The sequence below is a fragment of the Lytechinus pictus genome, chromosome 6 (assembly GCF_037042905.1).
Source record: "Lytechinus pictus isolate F3 Inbred chromosome 6, Lp3.0, whole genome shotgun sequence".
NCBI classification, from domain to species: domain Eukaryota; kingdom Metazoa; phylum Echinodermata; class Echinoidea; order Temnopleuroida; family Toxopneustidae; genus Lytechinus; species Lytechinus pictus.
The window spans coordinates 7,938,827-7,959,229 of record NC_087250.1 but is presented as its reverse complement, the minus strand read 5'-3'; the positions used below and the strand labels follow the sequence as shown (position 1 = coordinate 7,959,229).

General features: G+C 34.9%; 1 protein-coding gene and 1 non-coding gene across 6 annotated transcripts; both read right to left on the bottom strand.

Moving 5' to 3' along the window:
- Nucleotides 1-441: 441 nt before the first annotated feature.
- Nucleotides 442-12,909, bottom strand: LOC129269975 (uncharacterized). Of its 5 annotated transcripts, none has more exons than XM_064100814.1 (7): nt 12,382-12,909; nt 8,933-9,105; nt 8,390-8,467; nt 6,138-6,306; nt 5,620-5,687; nt 4,743-4,871; nt 442-3,453 (listed from the first exon to the last, which is right to left on the bottom strand). In XM_064100814.1, the coding sequence occupies exons 3-7, from the start codon at nt 8,432-8,434 to the stop codon at nt 3,322-3,324; spliced, it is 543 nt and encodes a 180-aa protein (XP_063956884.1). In that variant the 5' UTR covers nt 8,435-8,467; nt 8,933-9,105; nt 12,382-12,909; the 3' UTR covers nt 442-3,321. The 5 variants fall into 5 exon arrangements, with proteins under 5 accessions (XP_063956884.1, XP_063956885.1, XP_063956886.1 ...); XM_064100815.1 differs by having other exon boundaries at nt 12,389-12,909; XM_064100816.1 differs by having other exon boundaries at nt 12,396-12,909.
- Nucleotides 1,411-1,481, bottom strand: TRNAA-AGC (transfer RNA alanine (anticodon AGC)). The gene has a single exon. It is a non-coding gene; the product is annotated as a tRNA-Ala (tRNA).
- Nucleotides 12,910-20,403: the final 7,494 nt, after the last annotated feature.

Here is a 20,403-nt window from a genome sequence, read left to right as displayed (position 1 = left end):
GCGGTAGTACTGCAGTAGTACCGCAGTACCTGTACTGCGGTACCTGTACTGCGGTACCTGTACTGCGGTAGTACCGCGGTACCTATACTGCGGTAGTACCGCAGTAGTACTGCCGTAGTACCGCAGTACCTGTACTGCGGTAGTACCGCGGTACCTATACTGCGGTAGTACCGCAGTACAGGTACTGCGGTAGAACCGCGGTACCTGTACTGCGGTAGTACCGCGGTACCTGTACTGCGGTAGTACCGCGGTACCTATACTGCGGTACTACCGCAGTAGTACCGCTGTACCTGTAAACCTGTACTGCGATAGTACTGCGATAGTACCGTGGTACCTGTACCATGGTACTACCCTGGTGCTACTGCGGTACTTGCACACCTTTATGAAAACGATCACAATTTCATTTAGCTTAATCACAGTAATAAGAAAATTACAAAAGTATTAATATTATAAAAAGTTTATTTTGAGATATGTATATATATATATATATATATATATATGTTTTAACATCTGTAATCATGTACTTTCTTACTAACATGACTAAGTTTTGGCACACACAATGGCTAAATGGTTGGTTGAGGTAACGGGATTCCTGAAGTTTTAGCACACATAATGGCTGAATGGTTGGTTGAAGTAAAGGCAAGTTAAAGTTATATGCTTAATATTTTACATGATAAAAACTGTAGTGAAAATCATCTGTACTCGAGTTGCAACAAAAACAAAGATATCTAACATCTCTACTTTAGTACTTTTATAACAACTATGACTAACGAGTTTTAGGTTCACGCACAATGTTTGTGGTGAAGGCAAGTTGAGATTACGCTTCATATAAAAAGTCTATACAATTTCCAAGAACTGTTGAGTTGTAAAACACTGTCCACGTACTTGTATCAAAGTTGCAACAAAAACATAAATCTTCCAATCTTTGACAAGGTAAGTAAATAGAAGTAAAACATGATTATTTAAAACCATTAAAACTTAACACATGCATCATATATGTAGAAATTGCAGCAGATAATCTATCAATAATATCTCAAAACTGTAGTTAAAAACATCTCTACTGAGTTGCAACAAAAACATGTAGATATCTAACATCTCTACTTTAGTACTTTTTTATAACTACTATAACTAACGAGTTTTAGGTTCGAGCACAATGTTTATGGTAAAGGCAAGTTGAGATTACGCTTCATATAAAGTCTATAAAATTTTCAAGAACTGTTGAGTTGTAAAACACGTACTTGTATCCAAGTTGGAACAAAAACATACATCAATCAAGTTCCTTCCAATCTTTGACAAGTAACACGAATAATACAGTCAATTCAATCTTTATTTCCAAATAAAGATTGAATTGAGCGGAGAATTAAACTGACCATAAATATATATTATAGGTAATAAAGAGCAAAGAAAATGGGGTTCCATCGGGATTCGAACCCGAGACCTCCGGATTGCTAGCCCGGTGCTCTACCGACTGAGCTATGGACGGCCCTAGTCGATAATTCGTCCCATAAACCCCTTAACTTTCAATGCTCGTATGGTCAGAAGCTATAGAAACCTGACATAAACCCAAAGGATAGAATCAACTTTATAGGCCTATGCGAGGGATCACGGCGAAGTGATGCAGCTTTTTGAATATATAATTAACACGAATAATACAGTCAATTCAATCTTTATTTCCAAATAAAGATTGAATTGAGTGGAGAATTAAACTGAACATAAATATATATTATAGGTAATGAAGAGCAAAGAAAATCTTTGACAAGGTAAGTAAATAGAAGTAAAATATGATTATTTAAAATAATGAATCATAAATAAATAAATGAATCATATATGTAGAAATTGTAGCAGATAATCTATCAATAATATCTCAAAACTGTAGTTAAAAACATCTGTACTGAGTTGCAACAAAAACATGAAGATATCTAACATCTCTACTTTAGTACTTTTTTATAACTACTACAGATAATCTATCAATAATATAACAATATTTGTTACAGCACTTTATCAATGTGACCTTACACAACAAATAAGTAGGGTAAATATATTGTGTACACATATAGAAGACAATGCCTTTAAAATGTTACATGAGCATACTTTGTTATTTGGCACAAGGCAAAGTTTTTAAAGGACGAGAGGAAATTTGCCACTTAAATAAATGGCGTCAAACGCATACACATTATCAAAGTTATTTTTCAGCACACAATGAATACATTTCAGCAATATCTTTGGCAAATAGAGTACGGAACATGAAATAATTTGGTATATTCCCGTCATTCAAAATCATAACAAAAGCAATTTTAATTCCATTCGCTTTTGTTTAAAGACCAGATTAACAATACCAAATGTCTCAAATTTCAATGCATGTTTGAGGCAATTTAGGTTCCCCATATAAATTTTGATGTCTTCCAAGAGACGTAGTTTCTTGTTAGTCTGATTTGATTCCATTCTTCAAGGTGAATTTGGGCTTTTATCCGTAGATCATATATAAATGCCATTTTTTGCACAAAAAAATCTCAAATTGTTTCCTTATCAGATCAAAATTTACTCAACAAGAAAGTTCTTGACACTTATTTGTTTAGAAGGGTGCCAACAAAGAACACTGATTGATGCGTGCGCACTGTCATTTGATATCCACATGCCAAAACATAAAATTTAATATATTAGTACCAGCTGGACGGAAAACACAATACATGCCTAGAATTGATGTGATGGCCCATGAAGAGCTTTTTATCAAAATAGCTTTAGAAACAGGTGAAATGTTAAAGATCATCAAGCGTTGGGATGCTACGCTACAGATCGCCATTTTGAACTAGGCTAGTTTGTGCGCAAGATGGCACTGTGTGTATGATAAACGATGCAGGAGCACCTTTAATATATCAGATAAGGATAATTCTGGCCCCTATTAAAACATTATTATTATTTTTTTTAATGTTGGTCTGTAGCAAGCATTATAGCAATGCCTGTGGTCTAAAACATATTCCAATCAACCAAAAAAATACACAGGAGCGACGGGCGATTCAGAAGTGCCAGAAACGTACCAAACATGGCATACTCGGATAGGTCGCATCATGATGATCATACTAAATTATATTTGGAACAGAATATGCATGTGCTTGTTAAGTCCTCTGATGCTGGCAGTGTTCGGCAGGCCCATGTTACTGACCTCGTCACTGAATGGTGCGAAGAATGTGGCAGGTCGCGCAAATTTGCCTCCTCTGGACAGTGAACAGGGGATAATTAGTAAGTAACAAGACTTAGCTCATTATTAATTAATTAGTCATCTTGACAAAGTGCTTCATTCGGTCTCATCTTGTGGTTCTTGGTTTAATTCTTTGGCTTGGTTCTCTTTCGGTTGAGATCTACGTTTGGCCAACTTAATTTCGTTGCCAACTTTGTTCCGCATAACGATGCGGATTTCCGATGATGACACTCCTGGGAACTTTGACTTGACATGACCTGCAAAGGAACACGTAAAAAACAAAAAAAAAAAGATTATAGTCAAGGTAGGTAAATGAGAATCATAGCACGACTTGGGTGCCAATGGCCACTTGAAATTTTATTTGGCCACTAGAAATAAGAAAGAAGCTCTGTATTAGCCACAAACTTGTTAGGTTCTACAACACACAAGTCTATGATCAAATATATTTAATGTGTTATGTTCACCTGTAAATAAAAAGCTAAGCACTAGCCCTGCATAGATTGGGCAGTGATATCTTTTTATAATAAGTAGGCTGATACGGGCTATTCCAGAGTCAAAGACATTACAAATATGAACTAGATGGATCTTCGATTGCGAACTATAAAAAATCCTGCTTCCGCTATCGCACAATTTAAAGGATGTAACTTGTACTTTGAATACAAAGCTATGAACAAGTTTATACACTACAAGTTTACAAACATTTGGCTCATCAAATGTTCAGCTATTTCATAAAATGTGTACCATCAGGATCCATTACATAATTTGCCCAAATATGTAATGTCCATGATGGCACACATTTTCCACTATAAACGAACAATGAATGAAGAAAATATTATCAAATCAAAATTGCTGGTAGCTTTGTAATCTGAGTAAAAATTACATAATGGACGGGTACATCTGTCAGAAGTGATCATGATATTGGGAAACCCTGTTATAACGAGCTCGCTTATAATGAAGTACAGGTAACCCTGTTTTAACAAGGTGGTCGGGACCATCAAATTTACCTCGTTATATTAAGCGGTACTTCGTTATAAACGGCAGATTTAATAATACATATAAAACACAGATTTACGATCGGGACCAAAGGATTCCCCTCGTTATAAGCGAGTTCGTTATAACGGGGTTTCCCTGTACCGCTTATAACAAGGAGAATCCTTTGGTCCCAATTGTAAATGTGTTTCTATATGTGTTATTGAATCTGCCGTTTATAACGAGATACCGCTTATGACAAGGTAAAATCGATGGTCCCAAACACCTCGTTATAAGGGGCCGAGATTTCTTGTGGGGGGGGGGGGGGTGCGGGCTATAGACTAACCTGGCCTGGTGAGGACTAAATACTGTTAACAATATTGACAGTACACACTTAATGCAACAAATAAATGTTTCTGAAATATTTTGCCGATTTGCAAGCTCGAACCATCATATAATTAGAAATTGTTATCTTGTATACGAGCAGTAATCAATGTTAATCATGGTTATGTACAAATTTTCTTTTTGAATCTGGGCCACTTAGTCGAACTAAAATATTTATACATGAAGTAATTACCTGTGGTCGTGCTGATGATGGCGAGGATTGGGTGGAGGACTGGGTGGAGGAACGAACGGGCGAGGAACGAGCGGGCGAGGATGATGTAGATGACCCTCCTGATGGACAGTTCATCTCTTCATGATCAGCCTGCCAATGAAAACGAAAATCCATATTTCATACCATCAAATATTTACCAAGATTTTACTGCAAAGTAGGTCAAGCAATCAAAGGAAACAAAAGCAAACAGAAAATAGCAAATAGCATAAGAGATTTGCATGCATGTTTCCTCCTCTAAAAAATGACTTCTAAATAGTTACTAATTCCCACTGATTCAGTTTTCATAGACCTATACAATATAACGATCCATCCAGAGTAATTCATCATAAACACAAATGCACGCTGGCCTGGAATCGCTTTGCCTAAAGGAGTGATCACACAGTCATGACTATACCCACAAATGCTGTACACATTTGCCTGCGGTATTAACCTGTACGATCGTAGTTCGCCATGTATCGACCATACCTACATATGCTCAATGCATACTGTATGCATATTTGCGAATGCCACAAGAATGCAGTGAGACAGCAGTAAATATGCGATACTCTTCCATCAAGAAAGAAGAACCAGTACGAGGGTTACACACTTGGTACAATTGCAGTAAGAATGTCATAGGTATTGTCCACCATTCTTACTGCAATCATACTGAGTTCGCAAGACATCGTACTGGTTCTTCTCCATTCTTGATGGAAGTGTCATCGGATTCTTACTGCTTTCTCATGGCATTGGCAAATATGTGAACAGTAGACATAGAGCACTAGTTCGTACCACATGCATACAGCAAATTCGTGGGTATAGTCATGTCCAGTGTGACCACCCCTTAAGATTCACAACATACCTTGAGTCTCGACATCTCCTCCATATCCACTATGAACCCTTTAAAGGTTTCGATGAATTTAGGCACTCCTTGAACAAAAACAAAATAACATAGATATTTATTCATACCACTAAAAATTGAACTATTTAAAACTATGAAGGTATTATATGAAGAAAAATTTGCCAAACCGAAGCTGAATACTCTAGAATGGAGAAGAGAGCTGGAGATTTAATACAAACATAAGATCATGACACAGATAAGAAAAAGTAGAAAACTTCTTTGAGAGATTGGGATACCTCAGAAAAAGAAGCCACTCCATGAATTTCACAAAGTTCAGAAGGCTTATACAGAGTTGTTAACATATGGAACAAGTCCCCTCATTCCAACTTTTTTTTTTACCAACTATTCAACATGAATTATTTAAATGGGCTCAAAAGGGCACCATAAACTAAAGGTTTGTTTAACGAATATGTGAGGTATATGACTATGAGGTATTGTCCAAGCATTTGAATACTAAATAATGGGAGGAAATACTGTACCTTGCAAAAACAACAGCTGTTGCTGTATCTTTTCCCTAACTGCCTTCTCCTTAGTCAGCTTCACCTGCAGATCCTCAGTCTCTCTCCTTGATTTCTCCAACTGCTTTTTCAGGTCAATTATCTCACCACTTGTTCCACTTCCCGTTGCCGTACGTCCATTTGATTTTTTCTGTAAGAATGATAACAAATCGGACACTAGTTAAAAAGTATGGTTTATGAATGTGAACCAGCGCAATTACCTCGTCATAACAGGATTTAGTTAATTTTGACCAATAACAAGGTTTCACTGTGAATTAGGATTTGTAAGATTTTACATGGCAATTAGCATACTTATCTAACTAAATATATTGACTTTGTACATTTATAATGTTGAATTACTTAGCTAAATATGTTCAATGAAAATTTTAAAGGATTCATTCAAATGTGTTAAAATTGTAGCAATCAATAGGAGGGCAAGTCCAAGATAAGGTCCCCTGAGAAGACAAAATTTCATCTTTGCTCAACATTGAAATGTTTGGTGTCATTTTGAAGCATGATAGTTGAAATTTAAAATTCTGTGAAGGAATAAATTGTATCATGCAAATTTATGCAAATTTCAGTGACTTAATTTGCATAAATTAGAAATGCTGTGTTACGTATGGGACAAATATAAAAAATCATTATTATTTAAAGAGGAAGATCAGTAGTGGGCGAGAGGGCGTTGGAACCATTTAACTATTTTGGGAGCTGGAATGAAAATAACTAAAAATACTGAAGTAAGATCATTGATTTTAATGCCATTACTGTCAGCCTCGGAATCATGAGGAAGAAAACAAGTCTTGCAAAACAAAGTTCAGCTTTGCTAATGAACCAGAGACAGATTTTTTTTTTTTACCTCCACCAGTTACTACCAATCAAGAAATTCACATCTTTACAGAGGAAAGTGTAGCTACTGAGTAAGATAAATACAGTGAAGAGGGATAACAAAACAAAAAAAAGAACAAATTTTACAAAAATTATGTGATGATGCAGAAGATGCCCATAAAAAATAGCCTTTCAGAAAAGTTTTGTTAGAAACTGTGACAACATCAAGAATTTTAACTGTGTATTATTTCATATTGTGGCCCCCCTGTTCAAGATTAAATCTACAGGTAGTAAAGATGTATTTGATAAAAGCAAGGGTGTGTATGCTTTCATTTTAGAAATCATGCAACTGTTTCATGGCATTTCATATTTAGGGAAAATACACTAATATAGACCAAGAACGGTGCACGGTGGTTCATTATATTCGCACAGAATGATCATACTTGTTTGTAGATCTATAGCTGGTATTACTCAAGTGGTTCTTCTTGAACAATAGAAAAGGCATTTTCACACAGTTTAATTATACAACTTAAAAGCCCAGTGAATGTATAAAAATTGCCCCCACCCCCAAATAAAAAAAACAAAAAAATATCATCAAAACTTCTATAATAATTAGCACTAGTAAATACATGTTCAAATCAGTTAGTGGTTGATTAGCAGCATGCCCGTATGAAACAAAATAGATAAAAATGAAAAATATAATCAAATATGATTATGGTTGTAAATTTTATTGGAATTTCATTTTCCTGACAATTTGCAAACAAATCTGATTAATTACAGCTTATTTCACTTTGGTAACCAGACCAAAAATCCAATATACGCTTTCCACACACTAAACGAATAGGGGGAAAAATGTCCCATACGTAACACGTCATATCTGTCTTTAATCAGAGCCTGTACTTAGAGCTTTCTGCCTTTTTACATGAAATTTATCCTTGGTAAACTTGAGTGCTGTGACTTTTATCACAGTGAGTTTCAAGGTTTTAAATGAAATACTTTCTGAGCAATTTCAACTTGAAAAAGAAATTAAAAAAATCTCTTTTCTTCTGGTCCCATACGTAACAGCACACATTTTCTCTTCTAAAATCTCATTGTCAAGGTCATTTCTCACAATTTTTTACATGAATACACTTCTCCTGGATATCAATCACCATGGTTAAATTCAATGCAATCAAAGTTCCTTTACACCATTTTTCTGGAAATAAAAGCCTCTGAAATGTCCCATACGTAACACGCGCGTTATCTTGGACTTGCCCAGGACTGAGCATTTAGTTAATTGTCATATAACAGTGATTTTAGGACACTTTGCATATGTGAACAAACTTATAGCTTACTATGCATCAACAGGTACCTTAGATTAATCACGCTTGCAAGTTGCAATTCCAAGGTGTTTAAATAGCTGCACATACCGTTTCATTGGCACCAAACATTTGCTTCCTGAGATCCCTGGCCATCTCATTGCACTGTGAAATTTTTTATTTTGATTTCTGAAAAAGGAAAAGATAGTTTAAGTAAAAACAATTTTATGATTTTTTTTAAATAGTACTGTTTAGCATCTTGGGAATTGTCTAGGCACACAAGTTACACAACCATTGGCGATTGCAGTTACTTCATGAAGAAAAATTTAGCAATATGTAGACGCTTAGAACCATCTGTATTAAGCACCCAAGAAATTTAAAAAAAGAGCAAAAACATGTTATTCTGTTTCTACAAATTGAAAACAAATATCCCTCCTTATACATTTTAACCAGAACATTTGTTTATAAATATGATTGAGCTGCATAATATTGAAACAAAGCCAACAATGTTATTTCTGTAAACTGTAAAGGATTTATTGACTATGTTTGTTGATGAGTTTATAAATGATAACTGGATAGAAAGATTTTGTTAATCTGTCAGTCATCAAAAATTACTTCCAGTGTTGGGATATCATATGACACATGTACACACACCTTTGTTTCTTTTGGTTGAGGCTCCTCATCATCCGTCTCCAACTCAGAAGATGAATACATGTATGTGCGTGTTGGTTTCTTCTTTCTCTTCCCTCTCCCAGTTTCCTTATCAGTCTCCATTGATTGCCCGTCACACATCTTGTTCCTTTTTCTGATGAGATTATCCTTGGATCCTTTAAACAATTTTGAAACAAATTAAAAAATTAACTATACAATTTCAAACAAACTCACTTGGAGCTTTCCCACTCCTCATTTGGTTTGGTTTATGGAAATAATTAATACAAAAATCACTTTTCAAATGTCTCCATAATCATGATAATTGCTTTAACATATCAGGGAGACCCCGAAATTTTTTTTTAACAGGCTAGGGCACTTCTAAAAAATAATCATGCACATAATCATGTTTATGTCAGATTGTCAATTTCTAGTACCTACCTCATCATTCATGCAGCTCGTCAGCGCCACACATACAGACATAACTCTGGGGCGATCCGAATCCACTCAAAAGTGAACAAAAAACTAAAAAAGTTCACATTTGTGCAGTTGGCCACGGGAGGGAAGTCTCGGAAGCCATTAAATGACTGAATTTGTGCCGAATGGAGGGGGAAATCCGATTCTTTTATGGAGGCACAGCAAAGCTAGCATATTGCGTCATATTTTGGTGGTAATTAAGTATTGCATGATTTTATTATTTTAAAGCTGAATTCAGCTGCACAAATGTGAACTTTTTTTGTTCACTTTTGAGTGGATTCGGATCGCCACGCGCAGCGTGGCAATCCTTGGAGTTAACAGACATGTAACTCCGGGGATCGCTAGCGCGACAGCGCTAGTGATCCGGAGCCAAAAATGTCTAATGGGAGTAATGCGCAGCAAAAAACTGCTTTAAAATAATTTCAAAAAAAAAAAAAAAAAAAATCTGCTAGCGATGCCCGGAGTTAAATAACAGACATGTTGATAATGCATGTGAGGCTTGGTCTTGGAAATTTACTAGTACTACGTGATCATGTGGTCAGTGCCACTGTTTACATCGCACTCACTGCAATATACCAACATCATGGCAATGTACGAACATCAGAACATAAATCACAGACAATGTTTATAATATAGAAGAGTAGCTAGTAGAACATTCAAATACAAAGTCAAATTCAGTTAACAAAAATAACGGTAAAGCCTAAAGGTCTACAATTGCACACCCCCCTGGCATTTCAAAAGTGTATGGCCGATTGAGATGAAATTTGCACAAATTGATGCTCTAATAATGATTAATACATTACGATATCGGCATCGACATCCAATGCGATCGCAATGGAGAGTAGTTGTTGCCTCCGATCGTACAACCAATTGTGATCAATCCCAAACAATAATAACGCTGATCATAACATGTGATAAACTTTTTTCCATTATGAATATAAATTATAAGGGAAAAAATAACAGAAAAAAATGTAAAAAGTCTTGTTAATGTTATCACACTCACAGCGTTATAATTGTTTGTGATCCATCACAATTGGTTGTACGATCGGAGGCAACAACTACTCTCCATCGGCATCGCAATCGCAGCCATTGCCATGTTGACACCGATAAGGCGATATCGTGAGTTCCCGCCTTCGAATTTCTTTGCAATTTTTGTCACATATCAATCATTATTAGTTAGAGCATCAATTTGTGCAAATTTCAATCGGCCAAATATTTGTTGAAATGCCAGGGGGGTGTGCAATTGTAGACCTTTTTTTACCAAAATAACAATTTGAATCAATATAGATCTAATTAATAGTACATTGACTGTAATACTGGTAGTGGTACAAGTCAATGGACCATGTCAATTGACTGTTAACCCATCAGTGCCTAAGGCTAAGCCCCGCATATTTGTGGGTAACCCAGAGAGCTCCCGCCCGCTACGCGGGCGGGAGCCCAGAAGCTTACCGTGTATTTTACCATTGTCACCGGACTAGGGTGATTTATGGTCTAAATATTTCTCCAAATGAATTGTGAAAACGGAAAGTATACAATTACCACGATTATATGGATGAAGGTCTAACGAGTGGCAGATTCCTGACATCTGGGCACAGTCTGGAACCTCAAAAAAACGAAAAGTTCTCTCCTTCTACCCAGTCTCGATCGGCCATTTTGTTACGATTTTTAACAAAAATGGCCGATCGAGACGGGGTAGAAGGAGAGAACTTTTAGTTTTTTTGAGGTTCCAGACTGTGCCCAGATGTCAGGAATCTGCCACTCGTTAGACCTTCATCCATATAATCATGGTAATTGTATACTTTCTGTTTTCACAATTCATTTGGAGAAATATTTAGACCATAAATCACCCTAGTCCGGTGACAATGGTAAAATACACGGTAAGCTTCTGGGCTCCCGCCCGCTGTGCGGGCGGGAGCTCTCTGGGTTAATTTGTGGGATGGTAGTGATATTTTAACGAATAATGGCCAACAAAATTTACGACAAATACGAGTTGCCAATTTGTAGAGGAAAACAATGATCAATTTGGCCTTTAGCCTTTAAATAGCTCTCGTCCTTGATGGGTTAATGAGTCACAAGTAGATCTACTAACATACACAAGGTGTTTTACACATATGACAAGAATATATAGATAGGATTAGGAATGGTGGCAGTGAGTGAGCATGTCAACAATAATGTTACATTCCCATGGCCATGCACACGTTTGTCTTCGGCTTCGCAGACGCAGTTTCTTTTTGGAAGGTTTAGATCTATTAATTGAAAGTCGATTTGAACTTGAAGAAAAATATGTAGGCCTACGTTAAATTCTTTAGACTTAAATATTGTATGACATCAGATGTGTTCATTATGAGATTGTGCAGCCGATCATATAATTTTCAATTTGATTTTATGCAGAGAATATGTATTTTTGACATTATTCGTTGACATGTACGTCATTGTAAATATGTATGACCACAATTATCGTATAGTAATGCATGCATGATGCATGGGACTGAGTTGCATGGGTACACCGTACGGACTAGACCAAAAGCTTCGGTCTCTGTTATGTTGGTTGTTCAGCTGAACTCCGTTGGCTTCACTCACCAAATACAGAGACCGAAGTTCTAGCGCGATCTGTACAGGGGACTCAATGGCCATATGTTTATGTGTATTAAGTTTGGATAAAACAGGGCAGTGAAGTTGCGCGACAGCCGAGGTAAGTCACTGTTTTTGTTCCTTTTAACTTGATTTTCCCCGTTTTTTGGCAATTAATGCCAAGAGGGAATATTAATTTGCATTTCGGTCGCGTTAATTTTCAAAAAATTGATTCATTAAAGACAAAAATTGAAGAGCCCCGACGGGGGGATTTTGCATTGTAAGTCCCCTAATGGTGGCTGCACGATAGCGAGCCGTCTGTGTATGAGGAGAAATAAAAAAAATTTAAAAAATGTTTTAAAACTCCTCGAAACAGACGGCTGCCAGCTGTCTACGTACGGACTTACTAATTACAGCCAACACTGTTGCTCGATACTTCTCCGTTTTGCTGCCACTGACCCACATAACTTCAACAGCTTGATCGACATAGCTTTCAGGATCCACATCCTTGTCCGTGTCTAATATCCAAGAAAATGGTCCAATTTCGACGCTGTCATCGCTTTCAAATTCAAAAAGACAGAAGAACTCGTCTGAAGCTGGTGGCGGCATAGTGAAGCTGAGATCTTGAATGAAAAATAGACGATCGCGCGCGCCTTTCTACGATCCAATAAAAAAGGTGCACGCGCGTCACGTGATTTTTCGAGATACGCGCATGCGTCCTTCAGGTGATCACGATTGTCAAACAATCGCGTACATATTACATCGCATGATTTTACTGTTCAATGTCCATATTGCATGTAAAGATTAATTAGCCTATATAAATTTGTGTACAAATCCTGTGGGAATTGTTTTTTTTTTCAAAGAATAGTCAAAACCCTCATTATTTTTCTTTTTCATCACTGCAATCATTTGATTTGGGGCTAAAAGTTGTTGAATAATGTTCAACATTTTTTCCATAAAAAGAAAAACAAAAAAAATATAATATCAAACAAATACATAAGAAATTAAAAACCAAGAAATACATGAGGAATTTGTTGGCTATCACAATTTGTAATGTTAAAAACCAGTTTATTTAGTAAAAATGGATGTTGATACAGATAATAAGCATATTCTGAGCCATATTTAGTGATTAGGAGTACCACGGTAGTACCACGGTAGTACCACGATAGTACCACGGTTCTACAAGTACTTCAATTGTACCGCGGTACTATTGCAAGAGTACCACGGTAGTACCACGATAGTACCACGGTTCTACAAGTACTTCAATTGTACTGCGGTACTACTGCATAAGTACCACGGAAGTACCACGGTAGTACCACGATAGTACCACGGTTCTACAAGTACTTCAATTGTACTGCGGTACTACTGCATAAGTACCACGGTAGTACCACGATAGTACCACGGTTCTACAAGTACTTCAATTGTACTGCGGTACTACTGCATAAGTACCACGGTAGTACCGCGGTAGTACCGCGGTACTACAAGTACTTCAATTGTACCGCAGTAGTACTGTGGTAGTACCGCAGTAGTACCGCGGTAATCGCAGTACTTTTTTACAAGGGTAGTATCTATGTGAAGAAAAAATAAAAACCATTCTACCATTTATTCAAACTCGGGGTAATATTCGTGAATCTTGGCAGCACTGCAGAGTAAAGTATTTTAAAATTGTAGAGAATATTTTTTTGAATGGTCCATGGAATAATTCAATTTTTTAGCTTCATGAAATAACGCATCGGATCTGCAGTTAAAGTGCAGAAGATGAGAAAAATCAGCTCATACCCGCAGTTAATTAATCACCTGTTCATCCATTGTGACGTCAGCGCGCAGAGTGTAAACTATGCGCAGATCATAATGCGCACAAACATAACTGTGGAACGTCCTTAAATGCATGCAGTTGTAGCACCCTTTTGGTATGAGGCGCCGAATGTACCAATATTATATAGAACAATTATTTGTTATATAATCATTATTTATTAAATAATAACTATTATTTATATATAATTGACATTTTATTTGTAAATAACTACTATTATATAAAATATCATTTCTAATTATTTATATATAATTCCAAGTAATACTTCATTATTTGTAAATAATAATAGTTCGACATTCCATTATTTATAAATAATGATTATTTGTTTTTCATTATTTATAAATAATGATTATTTGTTTTTCATTATTTATAAATAATGATTATTTGTTTTTCATTATTTATAAATAATGATTATTTGTTTTTCATTATTTATAAATAATGATTATTTGTTTTTCATTATTTATAAATAATGATTATTTGTTTTTCATTATTTACAAATAATGATTATTTGTTTTTCATTATTTATAAATAATGATTATTTGTTTTTCATTATTTATAAATAATTTGTTGAGTTTTCCATTATTTATAAATAATGATTATTTGTTAAATAATGAAAACGTCTACTTCATTATTTATAAATAATTTTTTCGAGTGCACCATTATTCTCATTATTTATAAATAATCATTATTTAATGTTCGAGTTTTCCATTATTTATAAATAAAGATTATTTGTTAAATAATGAAATATCTACTTCATTATTTATAAATAATAATTTTGTTTCAATATCCCATTATTTATAAATAATCATTATTTATAAACAATTTTTACAGTTTGCCATTATATACAAATAATCATTATTTATATACAAATAACCATTATTTATTAAATAATGCCATTATTTATTAAATAATGCCATTATTTATTAAATAATGGAAAACTCGCTATAACATGCAAATGTGGGACCGCCCATGATATGAATATTCATGATGCGATTTCCTTTTTCGTGATTTTTCTTCACAAATTTTTGTCCATTTCCTCTTCATAATGACATTTCTTGAAGCAATTTTCTAGGGATATGGTCTGATTGTAATATTCTTCATTTTCTATATAACTTCGTCTTCGTAGAAATATCAAAAAGTGTAATTTTATACGATTTTTCCTACAGTTCACAATCCCCATGGGCGCGCGTGTACGGTAGGGACAACCGGTGAATCGACGGAGTGCTCTTCATCGAAATACTACGTTGGTTGGTCCCCGGAAGTGGCGGGCGGAATTTAGCCCGAATCCTCGATGGAAGTCGATCAAGTGCATATGAGCTGAGAGAGTGAAATATCAGTGTACTTGTACAGGCCCTTCTACTTTTTATAAATATTTCTTGTTGCTTTTTTTGTTAAGTTAATTTTTCCTGGTGTAGAAATAAGTTTCAGTTCTAATAATGCACTTCAAATACATTTTGGAGTGTCTGTTTGAGGCGTTTGGGTCGATTTCACCCTGGCACCAAAATGCTCGCAACGACAATACGGGGGCATGATGACCCCTAATTTTTTAAAAACTTATTTTTCTATTGAAAATTATCACAAAATTCACCATAAGTGTGCACGAAAGCCTTCGTATTTCACTTTTAAAACTCCAAAAAGTGCCCAAATGACAAGCTTGGTCGCTTCGCTGTGTCGCTTTCAACTTGAGAACGTTTACGCGTCTGCTTCCCCCCCCCCCCCCCCCTCCTCCGAAAGAAATTCTGTATACGGCCATGCTCTAAAGAGCCTGGCACATTGATTTATGTATACTTCATTTTCATTATTTTTATCTCATTATCATCATGGCCTTACGCAGAATTTTTTCCGGGGGGGGGGGGGTGGGGGGAGCAGGACGCGCGTAAACTTTCTCATAAAAATCTTGAGAAAGCGAAGCGACCAAGCTTGTCATTTGAGCTTGGTCGCGTCGCTGTCTCGCTTTCAAGATTTTTTTGAGAAACTTTACGCGCGTCCTAGCTGCCCCCCCCCCCCCGGTAAAAATTCTGCGTAAGGCCATGTTGATAATGAGATAAAAATAATGAAAATGAAAGTATACATAAATCAATGTGCCAGGCTCTTTAGAGCATGGCCGTATACAGAATTTCTTTCGGAGGAGGGGGGGGGGGAGCAGACGCGTAAACGTTCTCAAGTTGAAAGCGACACAGCGAAGCGACCAAGCTTGTCATTTGGGCACTTTTCGGAGTTTTAAAAGTGAAATACGAAGGCTTTCGTGCACACTTATGGTGAATTTTGTGATAATTTTCAATAGAAAAATAAGTTTTTAAAAATATAGGGGTCATCATGCCCCCGTATTGTCGTTGCGAGCATTTTGGGGCCAGGGTGAAATCGCCCCAAACGCCTCAAACAGACACTCCAAAATGTATTTGAAGTGCATTATTAGAACTGAAACTTATCTCTACACCAGGAAAAATTAACTTAACAAAAAAAGCAACAAGAAATATTTATAAAAAGTAGAAGGGCCTGTACAAGTACACTGATATTTCACTCTCTCAGCTCATATGCACTTGATCGACTTCCATCGAGGATTCGGGCTAAATTCCGCCCGCCACTTCCGGGGACCAACCAACGTAGTATTTCGATGAAGAGCACTCCGTCGATTCACTGGTTGTCCCTACCGTACACGCGCGCCTATGGGGATTGTGAACTGTAGGAAAAATCGTATAAAATTACACTTTTTGATATTTCTACGAAGACGAAGTTATATAGAAAATGAAGAATATTACAATCAGACCATATCCCTAGAAAATTGCTTCAAGAAATGTCATTATGAAGAGGAAATGGACAAAAATTTGTGAAGAAAAATCACGAAAAAGGAAATCGCATCATGAATATTCATATCATGGGCGGTCCCACATTTGCATGTTATAGCGAGTTTTCCATTATTTAATAAATAATGGCATTATTTAATAAATAATGGCATTATTTAATAAATAATGGCATTATTTAATAAATAATGGCATTATTTAATAAATAATGGTTATTTGTATATAAATAATGATTATTTGTATATAATGGCAAACTGTAAAAATTGTTTATAAATAATGATTATTTATAAATAATGGGATATTGAAACAAAATTATTATTTATAAATAATGAAGTAGATATTTCATTATTTAACAAATAATCTTTATTTATAAATAATGGAAAACTCGAACATTAAATAATGATTATTTATAAATAATGAGAATAATGGTGCACTCGAAAAAATTATTTATAAATAATGAAGTAGACGTTTTCATTATTTAACAAATAATCATTATTTATAAATAATGGAAAACTCAACAAATTATTTATAAATAATGAAAAACAAATAATCATTATTTATAAATAATGAAAAACAAATAATCATTATTTGTAAATAATGAAAAACAAATAATCATTATTTATAAATAATGAAAAACAAATAATCATTATTTATAAATAATGAAAAACAAATAATCATTATTTATAAATAATGAAAAACAAATAATCATTATTTATAAATAATGAAAAACAAATAATCATTATTTATAAATAATGAAAAACAAATAATCATTATTTATAAATAATGGAATGTCGAACTATTATTATTTACAAATAATGAAGCATTACTTGGAATTATATATAAATAATTAGAAATGATATTTTATATAATAGTAGTTATTTACAAATAAAATGTAAATTATATATAAATAATATAGTTATTATTTAATAAATAATGATTATATAACAAATAATTGTTCTATATAATAATGGTACATTCGGCGCCTCATATTTTGGTGCTACATAATATTTTATATGTAGTGAAAAGGATAAAGACCTTGTAATAATTACCCCCCCCCCCCCCTTGTATGGATATGGATATTGAACATCCATAACTGGATGGTCAGAGCAGAGAGTTTTTATGACCTCTGTACAGACTGAGAGAGAGTGAGCGAAAGAGAGAGCCAGCGGTCAGTTCTGGGTAGTATGAGTCAGGGGTCTGGTGGTCATTATTCTCAGAAATAATGACGTGAATGACATGAATGACGTAGAAGTATTTTGGGGAAATGTTGATGGACTCTTCCATCTTTGCTACCCTAAAGGGGTTAGCAATTAATGTTTACTGGTTTTTGTTTATTAAAAGAGATGACTAAGGATCAACAAGTATTACTAGTTATAAATATACACACCCCTTTTAAAAAATAATGGTACTGTCGAAAATACCTTTATATAGAAGTTCTGGAGGCATCTTCTTCACAACTTTCGAGATGGAGAGGAAACATCCTCCATAAAGTTACTATCATGTAACTTCTCTTTTTCCTGATTCTCAGGTAAGATCCAAAGTCATCCTTCCATATTTCAGTTTATAAGATAATTTGATAACTGATCTTATAGATTTATTTTTTAATGTTAAGTTACTTTTCCAAAATTGCCTTTTACACATTTGGCTTATTATCAATCTTCGATTGAATAATATACTAAAGTTTAGTTTTATATATCTGATGATAGATATTATTCTATAATCTACATCTTATTGAATGTTTGAATTTCTTATAATTGTTTCTAACCATCTATGATTATTGTTCATGGTAAAGCACTTGTTATTTATGATTGTCTAGCAGCGCGAGCATGGTGCGAGTTTCATATAGTTGAGCCTTTTGAACTTTGCGAACTACAAATTCTAAGCAAGTCGCGAATCCAAAACAACTAAACGGTATTATTCTGGTCAAGCAGATAGGCCGAGTTCCCTATCTTGCCGCGTTAATACTGTGCGGACTCTAATGTATCTTATTAAAGACTTTCCTGAATATCATTGTGCTAAACCATTCTATTTCATTATTGATTTGATATGTTATTGTAAAATGGATTACTGATCCTAGTTATAAAAGTATTGAGATGAAGTTTGATATTTGATATTTAGTATAAGAAATAATTAATCATATTTTGATTAAACTCACAACTTTCGAGATGGAGAGGAAACATCCTCCATAGAGTTACTATCATGTAACTTCTCTTTTTTCTGATTCTCAGGTCACTGGTTGTCTGACCATGAACGGCATCAACGTTTTATGTATTTCTGCACTGAGACCCTCAATGTTAATAGTTTTAATGTTATGGTAGTCTTAATATCAGTAGTTGTTCGACAACTGTTGTAAAAGTTATGTCCAGTTAAGTAAATTCTAAGTATCATTTGAACTATATGTTCATACCCGTTCGGATAATTATGTAACCAAGAGTTACATCACCTTTTATCTTTGTAAATATCATGTATATAATGTTCATTTATTAGTGTAGAATTAAAGGAACATATATCCTTTATATTATGTGTATGTTAGTTTATTTTATGGAGTATTATTATTTACATTAATTAATAACATAGTGTGAATGTTGTTGATTGATGGTGTTTGATTATGTGATGTGTGATTATTACATAGTAAAATAATTACAACCATATAGTTATATTTAAGTTCTACCTCCGTAGACGGACAGGGTGGGGATTCTTTGTTTCAAATCCTTCCGCTGCGCTGTTGTTATTGTAAAGTAAAAGATCCTCCCCCACCCAAAACGGACCCGTGCTACACTTTGACAAAGGGCGCTAAAGGGAAGCGGGATAATATGAGAAATTTGTACAATCCATGGTTCTGTTCAATGGTACAATTTTGAATCATCTTGAGAATATAGGCCATAATGTAAACAAATTTTGATATTTCAGCTTTCCATGGTTTTAGCCAAAATTTAGACCATGGATTAACTTAAACTAGATTTCAGAATACAGGCTTATGCCACTAAATTCCACTAGCTATAACAAAACAAAAAAATACAAATCAGGCATATCGATGTATATGTTTCTATATTTCATATCATTCATTAAAGCTGTTAACACTCTCAAACTATACAAATATATCACCTTACCTCAATACATGGTGACAGTACATAGGCCTTCACGACCAAATTCATTAAACAAAGAAATAAACATAACTTTGTCGTGTCGATGCAAGAACACCCTTGGCAAAACATTTTTGCGCACCCCATCGGTGCAGAAACGCCATTATGCAATGCCCTTTATATGCGTGCTGCCAAGGGCTTTTTTCCGCACATGCGATGCACGAAAGCGTGGTGTTACGCTGGGGCGTTCTCGCATCGAAACGACGACTTACAGACTTAATATTTCAAGTTATTTGTTGCAGAACAAATTCTTTAAATCTAGCATCATGAAATAAAGGTGAATATCGTACATGTACACTGTAAAAAGTGAAGTGCAAAATTAGCACTTAAAGTGCTTGTATAGTGACTGCACTACGAGTGCTGATTTTCTAATTTAAATTTGAACTAGAAACTCAGCAATCGTAGTGCAGTCACTATACAAGCACTGTAAGTGCTAAATTAGCACTTCATTTTTTAAAGTGTAGTAAGCATGCATGTTTTTCTCCACAATAATTGGCTTGGTCCTTGACTCCTCGGCGGCTTGCATATACACGTACAGGTGTTCCATGAAATGCCTCAGAGAGGGATTTACACTGACAAATTTGCTCTGAGCCAATCAGATGCAAGGATTTCAGTAGCTTATAACAAACACTCAGTAACTATTTCTTTCTTGAAATGCTCCCAAAATAAAAA